Source organism: Triturus cristatus, chromosome 3_1, assembly GCF_964204655.1.
Source record: "Triturus cristatus chromosome 3_1, aTriCri1.1, whole genome shotgun sequence".
Lineage (NCBI taxonomy): Eukaryota > Metazoa > Chordata > Amphibia > Caudata > Salamandridae > Triturus > Triturus cristatus.
This window is the reverse complement of record NC_140583.1, coordinates 620,768,753-620,783,979: the sequence shown is the minus strand read 5'-3', so window position 1 is coordinate 620,783,979 and position 15,227 is coordinate 620,768,753. Positions and strand designations below refer to the sequence as shown.

Below are 15,227 nucleotides of genomic sequence, written 5' to 3'. Positions count from 1 at the left end.
ATGTCTGCATCCATTTGAATTTTCACATATATTTACTTCATCCCAATACTCTTTGTTCTCTCCTCATCATACTTCGCCTTGCTCTCGCCCAGCAATCAACTCAAGCAGCCAACCAGGATATTGCACACTCCAGGTAAACGTTTAAAACTCATATTCCTGTAGTGAGAATATGCATTTAGATACACTGGAGGAGATATCATTCAGTTCTTTTGTGTTAAATATCTGCATAAGCTGCTTGAGATACATTTCCACTAGACATTGTGTTACCCTAAGCAAAAACCCAATAGACTCATCTTCCTCTGCTAGAACAGCTACTGACCCCTTGTATCACTAGCATCTGTCATTCTGCTTTGTGTTCTGAGATCAAGGCTTGTAGAAAGGGAGCACTTCTAAAATCACTCTTTTAAAAATTATTTCTGCAGCTAGAAATCCTTACATAAATTCACCTGTATCCGATCTGATTCTCGATAAACTCCTTGCGAGTGATTGTATTTTTTAATCAACAAATGTCGGCAAAATCCAAGCAAGTTAGAAGTCTTCACTAATATTTCTCAAAGTGTTACGTGATTTTCCCTTTCTGCTTCTCCTCGAGTCTCTTTTAATGATAACCCGTACTTTAAAGACCTAGTACGCTGTTTATTCCTTCCTTCATTGCAAGTAGCAAAAATCTTCTACAGGAAGGATGTGTCCAATTAGAGATGCCAACGTTCCAGGAAGCCGTACTAGCGAGCGTAGTTTACAGAATCTTTTCAAGGTCCTCCTGCTGGTGGAGTGTGTCCTTACACCTTTACCCAGGCTTCTGTGGCATTTGCTCAGGCACTTATCCCCGATGATTGGCTGGACACAGGCAGCTTCTTAGCTGATCTTGACACGCATGCTGTCAGACACTTCAGACCAACGATAGTTCCACATGAAGCCATCAACTGCATCAAGACCTTTCCTCGCGTTGCCCATTGGTGCATAATGTCCTCTGCAGACTGCTGGCATGTAAAACCCCAATTCAGGTATCCTTCATGAGGCATATGTCACCCACAATCTTGCGTCTGTATGGTCTTTCCTTTCGGTTGAAGAACCGCCTACCTTTGTGGTGCACAAGGGCAAAGTTTGATGTCTGGTAAGTCCTCGTCTTCTTGTTGCCAGTTTGTAGAAGGGTACTTTGATCAGTTTCGGTCTTGCTGCTCTGATGATCCAGAGTAGTCAGACAACTACCAGTCGCAGGCCATGCCAAGGGTGCATCTCATCCTCGTCGCCAGTGAAATAAAGGCTCCTGTGAGAAGTAGGCCTGGTATATGCTGTCCACTAGTTCTAGTGGGCACCTTGTACCCGTCCAAACAACCCTTACTGATGATCGGTTTAAAGACAACCTTTATTGAAAGCTATCCTAGTGGTAGCTATGGAGAGCAGCCTTCAGGCTAAGTCTTGAAGGAGTGTAAAGCAGCTTGGTTTACCAGATTATAACTCTTGAATTACTAAATGAAAGGAGATCCACACAAGGTATATATAAAATATATGTATTTATTTCTAAACACTCACTAATAATCTCTTTATGAGATTAGAGTCCAAGATACACAATAATACAATTCTAAAACGACAGTAAACAGCACAATACACAATGGGCCCTAGGGGCGGACCACACCATACATTAAGAAAGTGTTATAAGAACCACGACTTGACTAGACACAGTGCCTAGAGCACGTAGAATCGCTGGGACCCCAAGGAGCCACCCAAGGTAGTGACACAGGAGACCCGTGGGGGACGCGTGCAGTGTGACAACACAGGCGCGAGCCCCGTACTTTTCTATGGGAAAGTCACGGTTGGAATTTTAGAAGTTAAGGACACTTAGGAGAGGACTTTGAGCAAACCCCTTAAGACTTAGGGGGTTCTAGGGCCAGCACCAATGGGAGTACCGTAGTACTCGAGTTACCTCACCCAGGTGCATAGGTGTCAAATGGTGCCGGGAATCGTCGTTGATTTCAATGGCGATTTGCTGCAAAGTGCTGCTGCCGGGAAGGAGAAAAGTGTCCGGTGTGATCCAAGCCTGGATCGAAGATCAGAAGAACCTGGAAGCAGAGTCTGGGTCAATTGCCAGTGACCAGGGGCACGATAGACGATGTTGGGTGTTTCAGATGCGAAGAGGTAAAGCTTGACTCTGCAGCCACGAGGACCAGGAGGCGTCGACGATGACCAGGAGCTGGATTCGAGCTGTCCCACGAAGGATGTCGAGTGCTGCGGTGTCGGTGCCCGGATTGGACCCAACAAGCCTTGGCAACCGCAACCCACACAGGAAGAGAAAAGATGCTTCGGTGCGGACCAGCAAGGTCCTGGGGACTCCCCAAACGATGGAGAGTCAGGGCACGTCTGGAGCAACCAGGTAAGCCCAATTAATGTTAAAGTTGCCTTCACCGGAACCCACCAGTAGACGGACCAGGGATCGCAAAGGGACCTCGAGAGAAAACACAAAGGGCCAGCTCACGGAACACTCGTGGAGTGTAGGCGGGCAATCTTCGGTGCAAATGCAAGTAACCCAAAGCTCAGCGTCAGGAGTCGTTGGAGAGCTGATGCTTCTGCAAAGTGACGCAGTGTCCAGGGGTTCAGGTTGCACAGTCGCCACGAGGGATACGGGCCTCAGACTTGCTGTGGGCACTGATCGACCATTAAGACCACGGAAACCCACCTCCTGTGTTGCAAAATGCTTCGGAGTCCGGCGGGAGCTTCAGAGATGCAAACTGGTCAGATGCGTCTTTGGTGCCTGCCTTGCAAGGGAGTAACTCCTTTACTCCAAGGGAGATTCTTCAGTCATCTAGTTCAATGTAGATCGTCGAAGTTCCAAGATTCAGTATCAGAGTTTCGACCAGGTGTAATCTAAAGTCCTGTAGCCAGGGGTTCCTATCTTATACCCAAGGAAGGGGTGGGACAAACTCTAGGGACCCACCTATGGCAGGGTCAGGAAGGAGGGGTGGCTACACCCATTTCCTTTGTCCAGTTTCGTGCCAGAGCAGGGGCTGTTAGCCCCTGCAACTGGTTTGTCCTGGACTATGCACAGGGACACCAAATGTGCACCCACCCAGCCCCAATACACTAAAGCCTGTCTGGGAGGTGGCGACACCTCCCTGTGACAGGAAACCTATTGTACAGGCCTCCCCCCTGCTGGAGTTTCGTCCAGCAGCAGGAGGGCAGACTCGTGTCTGTGGCTGGCAGCATCCATTTTGTGATGCCAGGGCTCTGTTAGCTGGTACCGGGTATACCGGTGCTGTCATGTCTCTCCCTCTAGAAGGGTGGGATCATACTCCCCACACCAGTTACTGGTGTGGGGGTAAAATTCCAAGGTGCTTGACACCAAACACGACATGTTTCCGTGCAGCCATCCCAAAGTTAGCATTTACTGTTTGGTTATAATGCACTTAAGAGTATATGGTTTGGCTGCATCACTAACAACCCAGGAATAAGGGTTCCGAAGGCTGCAGAGGGGCTCTGCTCATGCATGGGCACCCTCTCACATAAAACCCAGCACCCTGCCTTCAGGATTAGTAAGGCCTGCCATAGGGGTGACTGATAGGTTTATATGTGCAGTGATATGGAGAGATATAGTGAACCTATATCTCAGTAAGAGGCGCATGCACCACTTTACCCAGGCTGCAGTAGCAGTCCTGTGGTGTCATTTTGGAAGGCTTCCCAGGGGTGGCATAATACCTGCTCCATCCCCTGGTAGGCCTCTGGGGTTCCTATGCCCTGGGTACATAGTATACCATATACTAGGGACTTATAAGGGTATACCAGAATGCAATCTGGAGTGTACCTAAAGTACTGGTAATCAATTTAGAGAGGAAGCAGCTAGGCTGGGGTCCTGGTTAGCAGGGCCCCAGCCAGACTAAAGTCGAAAAACAGTGAAACATCAGCAAAAAGTGGGGGTAACTAACTATAAGAAGCAGATCCTACTCTCCTACAGCTCCAAAACCAGGAGGTAATAGACTGCAACTTTAATAGTATCCACTTATCGAAAGCAACAGGCTTGAGTAGTGGAGGTCCAGTCTGCTGGTATCAGCTGACTACATTCAAGTCTATACATTCCAGTTTCCTAGTCTATGTGCTGGAATACATGGTCGTAAGCAGATGATACACAAGATTTACAGAGAGACCAAGAACGAGGAATAAATACATCAACAGAGAAAGACTGGGAGAAAGCGACTGATAAAAAGGGAGGTAGGAGTGGAGAGAGCAAGGGAAATACAGACAGGAACAGAGTGTGAGGCAAAATAAATAACAAATGAGAGCAGAGGCAGAGAGAGAAAAAATGTGTAAGAAGGTAAAAGAAAGAAATAAAGAAGAAAAGGAGGAGCGAGAATGGTAGTGATACAGAAAGCAATGTCAAAGTTATTGTCAGCAACACAAACACAACAGTATCTTAGGGAGCCTGCCTTTCCTTGGAAGGTGTGACAGGAGCCAATACAAAACGAGAAAAAAGCTGTAGTGAGAGCGTCAGGCAAACAGAAGATAGATTTAATCTAAATCAGGTAAAGATATCAGAAGAGCCAACAAAGAAACATTGGTTGCACGCTGATTTGCAATTATGCAACTTTACCTCCCAACAGCATCACAGAGACTAACTCCAACACGAGGTAAGTCAAACAAATTCACGAGCCATTGGGTGGCTCATGGCTTGTTCAACAGTGTACCAGAGGACATCAGCTATTACAAATATTCAAGACACAGCCAGCTTAATTCTTTCAAATAAAATAATTTATTACAGTTCTGAGGCAAACAATTCACAAGTTGAGAGACAACGACGGGTATTGATCTACAGATCTTCAAAATAATTAGTGTCCTAAATTGTCATATTAAAGAGTGGAGGAAAGAATGAAGAAATTACAATAGTAGTATATCTCTTGACTCAGCCTTATAGCAGACCCCAAGCACTTCTATACTTTCAAATCAGATGAAGGTGAAGCCATATTCCGCAAGATCACACTCTGTGTACATGGTAGACCCAAGACTAGGATTCATGATTACAAACACTTACTGTTGGAGCATATGGAGCCCTGTATGCGGTCAGCGACCTTTTGATTCAGGCATCTTCACCCTGTGTACATACTGTTCCAATAAACAACCCTACAGATGGTCGCCATGTCCTGGTTGTGTTATTTTATTTCACTATAAGAAGAATATTGAGATAAACTCAAGTGTCATGATTTTTGGTGACACCGACCTGGACTTTCTATCTAGAGACGTGCTGCACTTTGATGTAATGATCCTGCAAAAATAAATAATCTGAAGGTGGAAAATGAAATGTAGTAAACCTAAACCAACTTGCAGCACAGAGATTTTGTTTACATTCAGACTCTACTGTATAGGCTTCAATAAAACACCAAAACTTTAGGAATTAGCTGTAGTGTGATTATAGAGAAAGCATTGTCACTAACAGAATTTGCACCTCAATATCCCACAATGCACCTGTACAGAACAACTTGCCAACTGTTCGCCTGTGAAAAACTGAATTAGGAAATTTGTCATGGTAAGCCTGCTTGAACCATCTGAGATGGACAGAAGGCAGTCACTCTAAATTAGCAGCTCAAAGTGAACCACTGGAACAGTGCTTATTTATAAAAGAATAAGTTCCAAGGCCCAAAGTTTTTCTCAGAATCCAAATGTCAGTATTGTCAAATGGCAAGATTGTTGAGCCTTGATTCCACCTCATTAAATGCCAACATTGTCTAACCTTGATTCCACTTTTCATCCACAACCATAACACCCCCTGTCTATTTATCTCACTCTTGCAGGTTCTTTTTCATCCCTGCACTCTGCCTTTGTCACTGTTTTTCCATCATTCCGTTCCTCCTTCCTTGTCTGGTTTTCTCTCAAAGGCCAATGATGAAAAAATAAGTGCTGGTCCCGAACATGAGTGCCGTTTGGCCCCACCAGCAAACACCGGCTCCAATTATGCACCTGAGTGTACACCTGAGTCGTAGCCCATTTGGACCTCTTTAGAAAATAACTAAATGTGCCCTGTCATTTCTCCTCCTTCTCCCTCTGTGTGTCCTACGCTGGTGGAGTGCAGCTCAAAAAGACTTAACAAAAGGCAGTCTATCTAATAGTCTGCTAGATTTTACAAACCTGCACCACTGAAAATGGGCAAACATCACTATTGGTAAACCCTGAACAAACACTGTGTGTAAATTAGGTCCTGAGTTGCAAAGGGAAATACAGGGATCAACAGTTCCGTCAATGCAATCCGAGTCATCACATACAAAAGTTTCAAAGGACGAAACAAACATTGCTATTTTCCGTGCGCTCCTGCTGTTATTTGATTTCATTTACAATCTGATGGTATTTATAATGCACCAGAAAGGCTAGTGCCACAAAATGTGCATCAAACTGCTTTAGCTTGAGTGACAGACTGGAACCAAGGGGTGTTCCACGAGAGGCCACCAAGCCCATAGCGGTAAAATGTAATCAATGAGTGTCATGGTATGTTAATCTGCATGTGCAGAGAGCACCTCTACTTCTGGCTTTGGGTGCTGTGCACTAGACTGAGAATGCAACAGAAATAAAACACGGAAACAGTTAAGAAATATTACAAACAACTCTGTTGAATTGGAATGGCCGCGAGCTCAGTTACTGAAGGAGCTTTAATAGATAAGCATAGGAATAGGGAATCATAGGGAGGACAGGGTCATGCTATAATGGTAGGTCAAAGAGAAAACAATCCAACTGAGTGGGCAATAATGTAAACGCCATTGCTGATGATGGCGCAATCTGACCGGATACACGCTAAACGACCAGCCATCAAGGAACAGGAAGATTACCAGAATATGTGTCTTGAAAAGGTCACCTTTAACAGCTAATAACCATTATTGAAGGCAAAGTGAGCATTCATTGGTGTATTTAGGGAAACGAGGAGTCTTTTGCAGTAAACATAGTTGCAAATGGTAAGGAACCAGTACCTTACCAGGTGAATTACATTAGAAAATGATAGGGAAGAGGGATAGCCCTACACAACCACACAAGAAAGACTACAAATGAAAACAACCGGGTCACTTTCTTTATTAGGGTATGTTGACTGACCCTGCACACTTTTTTATTAAACCTAGCACACCCTCAAATATCTGCTATCACCTCCACCGTCTCTGCGTCTTCTTGAAACTGTTTGTAATTTTTGATATCCATTCCCGGGCTGCATGAACAACCCTACATTCTCAAATCTTCACTCCCCAGTCAGAGGGCAATTTCAGAGAAGCTCACGGTGATGGGTTTAGATTGGGAAAAAATTGACTCAACTTTTAGGTCTCTGTTTTCTTCTTTCTGGGCTAGCCAGACCACCAAAAGAACAAGTTCTGCAGAGCTGCATTCCGGCTGAAGCTCCCAGACATGTACACAAACTTATGGATACTATGCTGAGTCCACCAGCTTGGAGTGGTACCACATCATCAGGAAGCCACCTGGCAAACGTGTGTAGCTGTCCTAATCTGCAGGCCACAAGCAACCTTCTTTTGAGACAGCCATGTTCCAGCATGCCACACGTCAAGGCGCCCCTACGTCACCAAAGCTGTTTGACAATGATGAAGATACTCGCTTCACAGTCTCAGGAGTCACTGTGCTCGCATCATAAGCTCCTCCAATGCCTCGTCCCCATGATTCTCACACAGAAGAAGCACTTCCTTAATCTCGTTTTGCTTGAACCCCATGTCATTAAACTGAAGTAAGAGATGCAGGAACTCTGAAGCCTGAAGAAAAAACAACAGCAGAATACGAGTTCAATAGTCGCATAAATGCACACAGGAGATGAGACTCAGATCAGCAACTAGCCTAAAACATTTCAACCATACCTAAACAACATATTAAAAGTGTGAGCGTGGTAAAAAGAAACATGGACTACAAACGCTGCAGGCTTACTGGGCTTTAGAATTCACAGTGTTTTCAAAGTAAAATATTTATTAAAGCGTTTTGGTGCAAACAAAAGTAGTACAGAAAACGTAAACGAATTTTGGAGTAAAGATGATCATACCGGCAGAAGAGCCCACTACAAGTACATGCAACAAAGTATAGTTTGTGTTGAGTACCTATAATCAGTCAAACACTTCATTCACAATTGTCACTACACAGGCAACACATCTTCTTCCAACATGCCTAAAAAAAACAGTCACCTGAATCACGCTGATAATCACTGGCTTATGGTTTGCTACTGTTCAACTTTAATTTAAGATCTGTTTTTTTAAAGACTATAACATTGTTATGATATTTCATCATGGATACATCACTCTGGCCTTTTGCTTGGAGCTCGGTCTGATGCAGATTACAAATAACTGTTAATCTAGCGTTAACATATAATTCCCAACTTTTATATGCCATGGCTGACATGCACCTTGATATAAATCCTATCCTTTCCCACAGGCACAGCTCTCAAAGTGATATTTCTAACATGTGCAAACCAATTAGATCTGGACATTTCCAGGAAGTCACCAAGGTTAAGGGAAAGTGTTAGTTTCTTTGATTGACAGTCACCAGCAGTATGTCCTATAAGAAAAACATCACTTGTGCAATTCCCTATAATAAGGGATTGCAAGCACTTAATATACTATGTAAACATCCTAGATAAGAGGACAACACCAGAGGCTTGTGAGTGAACCCCCCCCCCCTTCCAAAAAAAGTCTAGATGAGAGGACAAAACCAGAGGATTGGAAATGACCTACTAGTTGCAACCACATCTGAAATTGGAGAGAAGTATATTTCATATGGAATAACTTTACCAGAGTAAAATGTATTTTAAGAATAATCTTAAACTGCATATCCCCATTTTGAGGGGTGAAAGAAACACTATGAACCGTTTCCCAGTAAAGAAATGTATCTGTCAGATCTAGTTGAATGTCCAGTTCTTCCCTCCAAACAGACGATACTGTCTTATTCCAAACATTTTTTTTTCAAGAAGGTTTATATTCTTAAACATAATCTAAAATAATTTACAAATTAAAGTATCTACAGTCAAAATATACTGTAACAAATATCGTATACATTTAACTAGGATATAGCGAGGCACAGGCTTTACTTTCACAAGATCGAGATTTGCACTATAAATGTTTACATGAGGAGATTAGAAAGATATGTCTCCTGAGAGACACTACAGGTGTCCGAAGAATACACAACTCACAAATACGTTTGACAATTCTGGTGATACATTCATAGCAAATACAAAAAGTGCAAGAAGTGTTGACGTTTCAATCCTTGGAATAGCAAATAAAGAGGATCATCATCTGGACAGACAACTGGGAAAACACCCACAGCTCTGAGACAGCAATGTCCATATTAAACAATTTTGTATTTATATTAAAATAACATTCAAGTCTGAACAGCGAAGACATTCTGTTATGTTTACGTCAAAAGATTTGCTGAATGCATCTGCTGGGGGAAGTATGATGTTTCTTAAGTGTGTATTGTATATTCTAATTGATTGCTTGAAGGGTCACAAGCTGTGGTACAGATGTGGTGCATGTTCCATCGTATGTATTCCCCAGGATCAAGTGGATAAGTGGCCCATCGACCATAATGAATAACTAGTATCACTAGCATGATGCAAGTCTGCTACCGGTTGGGGTCTTTGGTGAATCTCGTTAATCCCTCTTCTGAGTTACGTTTGCTTGTACCAGAATTTCAGAGCAATGACAGCTATTGGGTGTTACCTGATTTGTGAAGAGGGGACGGGGAGAGTCTACTGCCAGCACAAAACAGAATTGATGCATGATACAATAAGGTACTAATATGGGATTCAATCTTCTTCAATACATGAATATAGTCTAGTTCAATTCATACTTGAGCCTCATCACGCAAGCTTCCTTGTGGAAATTCTCAGAATTAGGAAATGTCAGTAATATAGGATAGTTGTCAAATAATTCTGGGCTATTTCATTTGATCTAAAACATAAGATGAGGTCATATCTAAATATTACAGGCGCCACTGGTATAGTGGTGAAAAGGCCGAGCAATTAGAACATGATATTAGAGGCTGCTTGTCCTCCCACTTGATTTCAGATAATATTTGCAGTTTGCCTTATCAAACACGTGTCAATGCATAACACTGGGAAAAACTCTGCAATGAGCCAGACTAGTTGTGACAGGCCGAGACAACATCTAGTTGGTTAATATTGTGACCAAAATGCCATATACACGAGACAGATCATCTGCCTAAGGGACCAGCAATTACAAGGGAACTGCTATGGTTGATCCGAAAAAGCTGCAGGAGCATAAAGTAAATACCTAGCTGAAGAATTTCTGCTAATTCTAAATCCCGTTTGCTCATTATGTACCAACTTTGGGCAGTAATGGGTGTAATCTAGTCAAAAAGCATTTTGAAAACATATTGGCATCAGCATTGAGGAGTGGGTTATGTCTGTAAGAGCTGCAGATTGTTAGATGTATCCCTTCTTTGTGAAATACTGCTTTACTTGGTGCCATATATAATTGCAGATAAAGGTCAAAGGATCAAGGCCTCATCATGGAGCACCAATAGTTTTGGAGGAGGAACATCTGCAAAGCAATGAATGTCTAGTAAGGATACCACAGGGATTGGGCAGTGAACAAATATGCAAAAGGCTGAGTTTAGCCAGCTTCCTACCCCAAGGAATCTATGACTCGTGCATATTATGGACTATGTGAAAGTGGCAGAAAGCACGTTGTTGAAGCTGAAAAGGCTGCATTTTGTAAATAAGCAAAAACTGGGCGATCACGGACTAGTCCATGCATTCCAACCATTGATATATCCTTAGCATGGACAATTTTACGACAGACAACATACCCACCCCCACTTCTGGATCAGCACATAGCTGGGCATTAATAAAAGGTAATTTCTTTGCAATGAGAAACCCAATGTTATCCGCAGGAAAAAACGAAGTGCAGGCACGTTTGCGCAGTGAGATGGCATTTCACTGCACTGACTTCACTTCTCAGGTTTTATTACATCAATGCCATCCAGAAGTACTATAAATAGCACCCACGCAGAGTGGCAATGTTTTTCTTAATGCATGCATTGACATTCAGCTTTATAACAATCGTTGAGTTTTAAACAGGTTCGGCTATTCTATATTTGCTGTGATTTTATATCGTCACTGCCTTTTTACTATGCTCAAATCATGAGAGGTCTCTGTTGAAGCGCGAGTGTGGCTGTGCTTGAGATTCAGAGGCATGGCAGTGCTCTAAAGGGTGACATCAATGGCCAAAGGTTGAACGAACGAATAGGAACCATAGGAATATTTCCCTGTGGTTAAAATAACAGAAAGTAAACATCAGAAGAAAAAAACAGAGAACCTTATTTCCCGGGCAAAGGGTATTTCACTGGGCTGGGAAGGCATTTGCGCTCGTTATTATCTCCAGAACGAGGCCTCAAGATCTCGGCAGACCCGTGTATCCCAGACCCATGAAAAAGGTTGGAAGCCTTTGTGTATTTCTGCATGCAGCGCAAAATGTAATCATATAGCGCTTACTACCCCTGACGAGGTGTTGAAGCGCTGGTTGACAAGTAGCACGCTACCCCAGAACCCAAAGGAGTAGCAGGTTTCCTTGTACGATAAGCATGAAAGGACTGTGTGCAACGTACAAAACCCGCTGCATCTCTGAGACAGTGGAATTGCCAGGGCATCCGTTAAAGGGATACAAGGCGATTGCGACTCCTAAAGTTTGGCTTAACGGACATTAGAGGGAGGGCAAGCTCCACACAGATGGAGGCACCACGGGTTTGAGAGTTGAAGAGCCAGGGTAAGCATACGTAACTGCTAAATCCTACAGGACATGGCATCGTTAAGTAGTCTAGAAATGTACACAGATTTTATTGTTTTCATAAGGAGGATCCCTGCATGGCTGCAATGAACATAAACTGTTATTAAACAAACAGTGGTAGTGTTTTAGAATCTAAATACATTTTCCTAAGCACGCGCCATGAATGGTTAGACTATCTATCTATGTGTCCCCCTCGGTTTCTTAAGGGTAGAGGTTTTCCATTTTCCGTTTCCAGTTTGCTGCCAACCGTAGCTTTTGGATCCTTTCCCACCTGCGGGGTTTGAAGGACTGTTTGTTATGAACAACGGCAGATATTTCCGTTGGTGTTCCCATGGTTACCCGTATGACAAGCGCAACATACCACAGTGACCTTATTTCTGAATCCCACCATGAACGAAATGTGATGGACAAACTTATTTACCATGGGAGCTCGAAGACCCTGGCATCCGCTTCAACAAGATGTCAAACCAACGCAAGTTTCTAACGCAGTTTTCAGAAACAATGGAACTGCTGATAAGGACAGACAGGCCCGTGGATTTTGCCCATTTTCTAGCTGGTCTTGGCACACAGACAATAGGTGGTCTCCAGCTCTACTGCTGCTTACTCAGACACTAGGTTTCTCTGGGTCACTGTTAGGTCATTTTGAAGACACGTAGGAGAACGGGAGGTTGGGGAAGGAGATGACACAGCAATCATTAAAAAAAAAAGCAAAAGCAAATAACAAAAACAGACTTATGCTGCAAATAGACTGCAAAGGCATAAAGGTGGGCTGGGGAACCAATCCCAGCTTTGTTTTTAAATCCCAGTCTATGACGGTCTGGCCCACTTCCTTAGGCCACGTGTCGCTTGCCACTAAGCGTGTGGCTGGGGCTTCATAATTGTGATGCCTGAACTCTGTTATTCAGCGCCTGTTTCAGGTCAGTTTACTTTGTCACTTTAAAACACTGCTGCTGACCCTCCCGTATTTGTCAAATTTGGGCATTTCAGGGGAATTTCAGAGGAAACTGCTCCGCCCGCGTGAGACTCTGCCCTCGAGCCGTGCTACGCTTAATCAGCACGAGTAGTGCCGTGCTGTAATCTCAGCTGCATTAAGTAACCATCAACCAGTGTGCGTCCCCACACTATGCCGTCGGCACGAGCAGCGCCGTGCTCCAATTTCAACTGCATTGCGTAACAAAGCAACCAGCGAGCGTCTTCACGCTGTACACGGCTTCCCTGGCAGCAGGGCTTTAAGTGGGATGAAAAAACATGAGCGTGGCCAATGTAATTACGAGCATTGGCTTTAAACACGTAAACTAAAAATCTGTGTGTAGCATAGTGTGCCGCCGACTCGTATTTTGCGGTTTCTGTCATTGCATCTAGATATATGACACAAGTAACATCATACCTACAAGTCAGGACTATTGGCTTTGTCAATGGTAGTTGGTTGCATAAGATAAACTATGGGTTGAATATTATTGAAAAAGCTTCCACTTAAAGCCCTAGTGACCCCACGAAAATGTTGCTGCTCCCGAGTTTCAAAAAGAAGGGAAAGAAATCCAGAGAGAAAATTACTATCTTTAAAGGATTTCCTTCACCTACAACGCTCACCTATGTGCCTGCTCTCACTGCAGTCGGGGGGAAAAACGGGCCGCCTGTGCAAGGGCACAAAACAGAGCCTGATAGAGACCCCCCTTAAAAAACTGCCGGTGCTCAGACCCGGTGAGACCCCGGCCCACTTGAAGCCCTGCCTGGCAGCTAAATTGCTTTGGGCAACCTCGTACCAGGTCGCAATTTGCACAATTGCACACATCTCACACTGTGCACAGCGTCTCCAGCAACTTTACAAATTATCGATTGAAATACACGCGCTCATAGGTACTTGCGCTATTTAACTTTGACTTTCAATTCTTCAATCACGCAGTCATATTAAATTGGGCACTTTTATTCATCTGCATTGGGCATGTTAATTTGGGGGCAAGTTTTCAGCGGTCAGTAAAGCATATTTCTTGACGTCAAGACGTGCCATTTCTGCGTGGGCTCAGAGTTCAGTTTGCTTGGCTAACATATTTCTTGGCAACAGAAGCAGCTGTTTTTGTATGGACACTGCCCTTTCTATGGGATACTTAAGCTGGACAACTTAAAGCAACTTCAATGCATGGATTTTTTTGAATTTCATCCCTACTAGAGCCATTATTCTTTTAAACATCAGGAGTTTCATTGTACATAACGTTTATAATTAGCCATTTTCTTTCCTGAGTGAACATTGGAGTACAAACCGAAAAACGCAGAACTATCACTTGCTAAATGTGTGATTGAATTTGTAATCAATTGTATGGTATAACAATACAGAATGTAAGAAGCCCTTCTCCAGTTTAAAAAAAAATTATCCTGGGGAACCCGTTTTTCGCTGGTCAAAGTAGAAGAAGGTATTTACCCATTATGCCAAGGTGTGAGGCATGTCTTTTGAGCGCTGAACATAAAACCTCTCCCTTGATGCACTGCTTGGGTCTGGAGGGGCAAGAAGCGTAGGAGGATCTTAAAGACTTCAATGTGCTAGACTCACCATACCTTTGCATTAGCTTCCCACAGTGGTACCCCCTAGCATAGTATCTATTTTGGGAAGATATTGCAAGTTTAATTTTTTTCTCGCAACTTTCAAATTAATTTAAGTCTGACGAGTGTGTGGTATCTGGTAGTTAGAACCCTCTGCATGCATCTAGTACTGTCGCTAGGTGAACAAGGGTTATGAGATGTGGTGATTCAAAAGGAAGGAGTTGGTCAGGTGATTCATGTAACTTGAAATAAATAAGGAGCACACACGAAAGAGGACCCCAAAGGAAGAGAAAAAAGCTCAACTTCATTGTTTCCATTGCAATAGCACTTCACATCTAGTAAAAAGAAAAGATTGCCCAGTGTGGAAGTCAGTCTGTAAGAAATGTGGGCGCAAAGGTCATCCAACGGCAAATTGTAGGTGAGGTAGTGACAAAGATAAGGTGAGACAAGTAGAACATGTGTCAGAGAATGATTGTAATGGGATTGTGCTATAAGTTGACACAAATGGTGATGAGGGATCTGTGGATATTGTGCATGTCGGAGGTGCAAACATAGGCATGCGGTTGATTCTGGAGCCAAAATTACATTGGTACCTAAGGAATGTTACGACCAGGAATTAAGAGGAAAAAGTAGAATTGTTTAAACCGGGTATAAAACCAAGAGGTTATGGGGAGAGCCTATTAAGCTGCTAGACTACTTTGATAGTGACATTGAGTTTGGCGAAAGGATCACAGAGGGAAATGTATATGTGTCTATGAGGGGAGACTCATAAGTTGGATTCTTGAAACAAATTAAGATGTTTACCTTGATCTGAATAAGTATGCAGAACTAAAGTTGAGAGAAAGAGTGAATTTGGTGATGTGTGAAAGTAGTATGAAAGTTTATATATAAATGTGCTAAACGAGGGATTGGGTTGCCTGAGGAATTGCTCTTACG

The 15,227-nt window shown here is 43.3% G+C and overlaps 1 protein-coding gene across 1 annotated transcript in view; it reads right to left on the bottom strand.

Annotated features, from left to right (window-relative positions):
* Positions 1-4,731: 4,731 nt before the first annotated feature.
* UBAP1L (ubiquitin associated protein 1 like) overlaps positions 4,732-15,227 on the bottom strand; it is an 81,767-nt gene continuing 71,271 nt past the window's right edge. Inside the window, exon 7 of the mRNA XM_085644567.1 lies at positions 4,732-7,718. Coding sequence (XP_085500693.1) covers positions 7,584-7,718 — 135 coding nt within the window. The 3' untranslated portion in view covers positions 4,732-7,583. The remainder of the gene's footprint in view (positions 7,719-15,227) is intronic.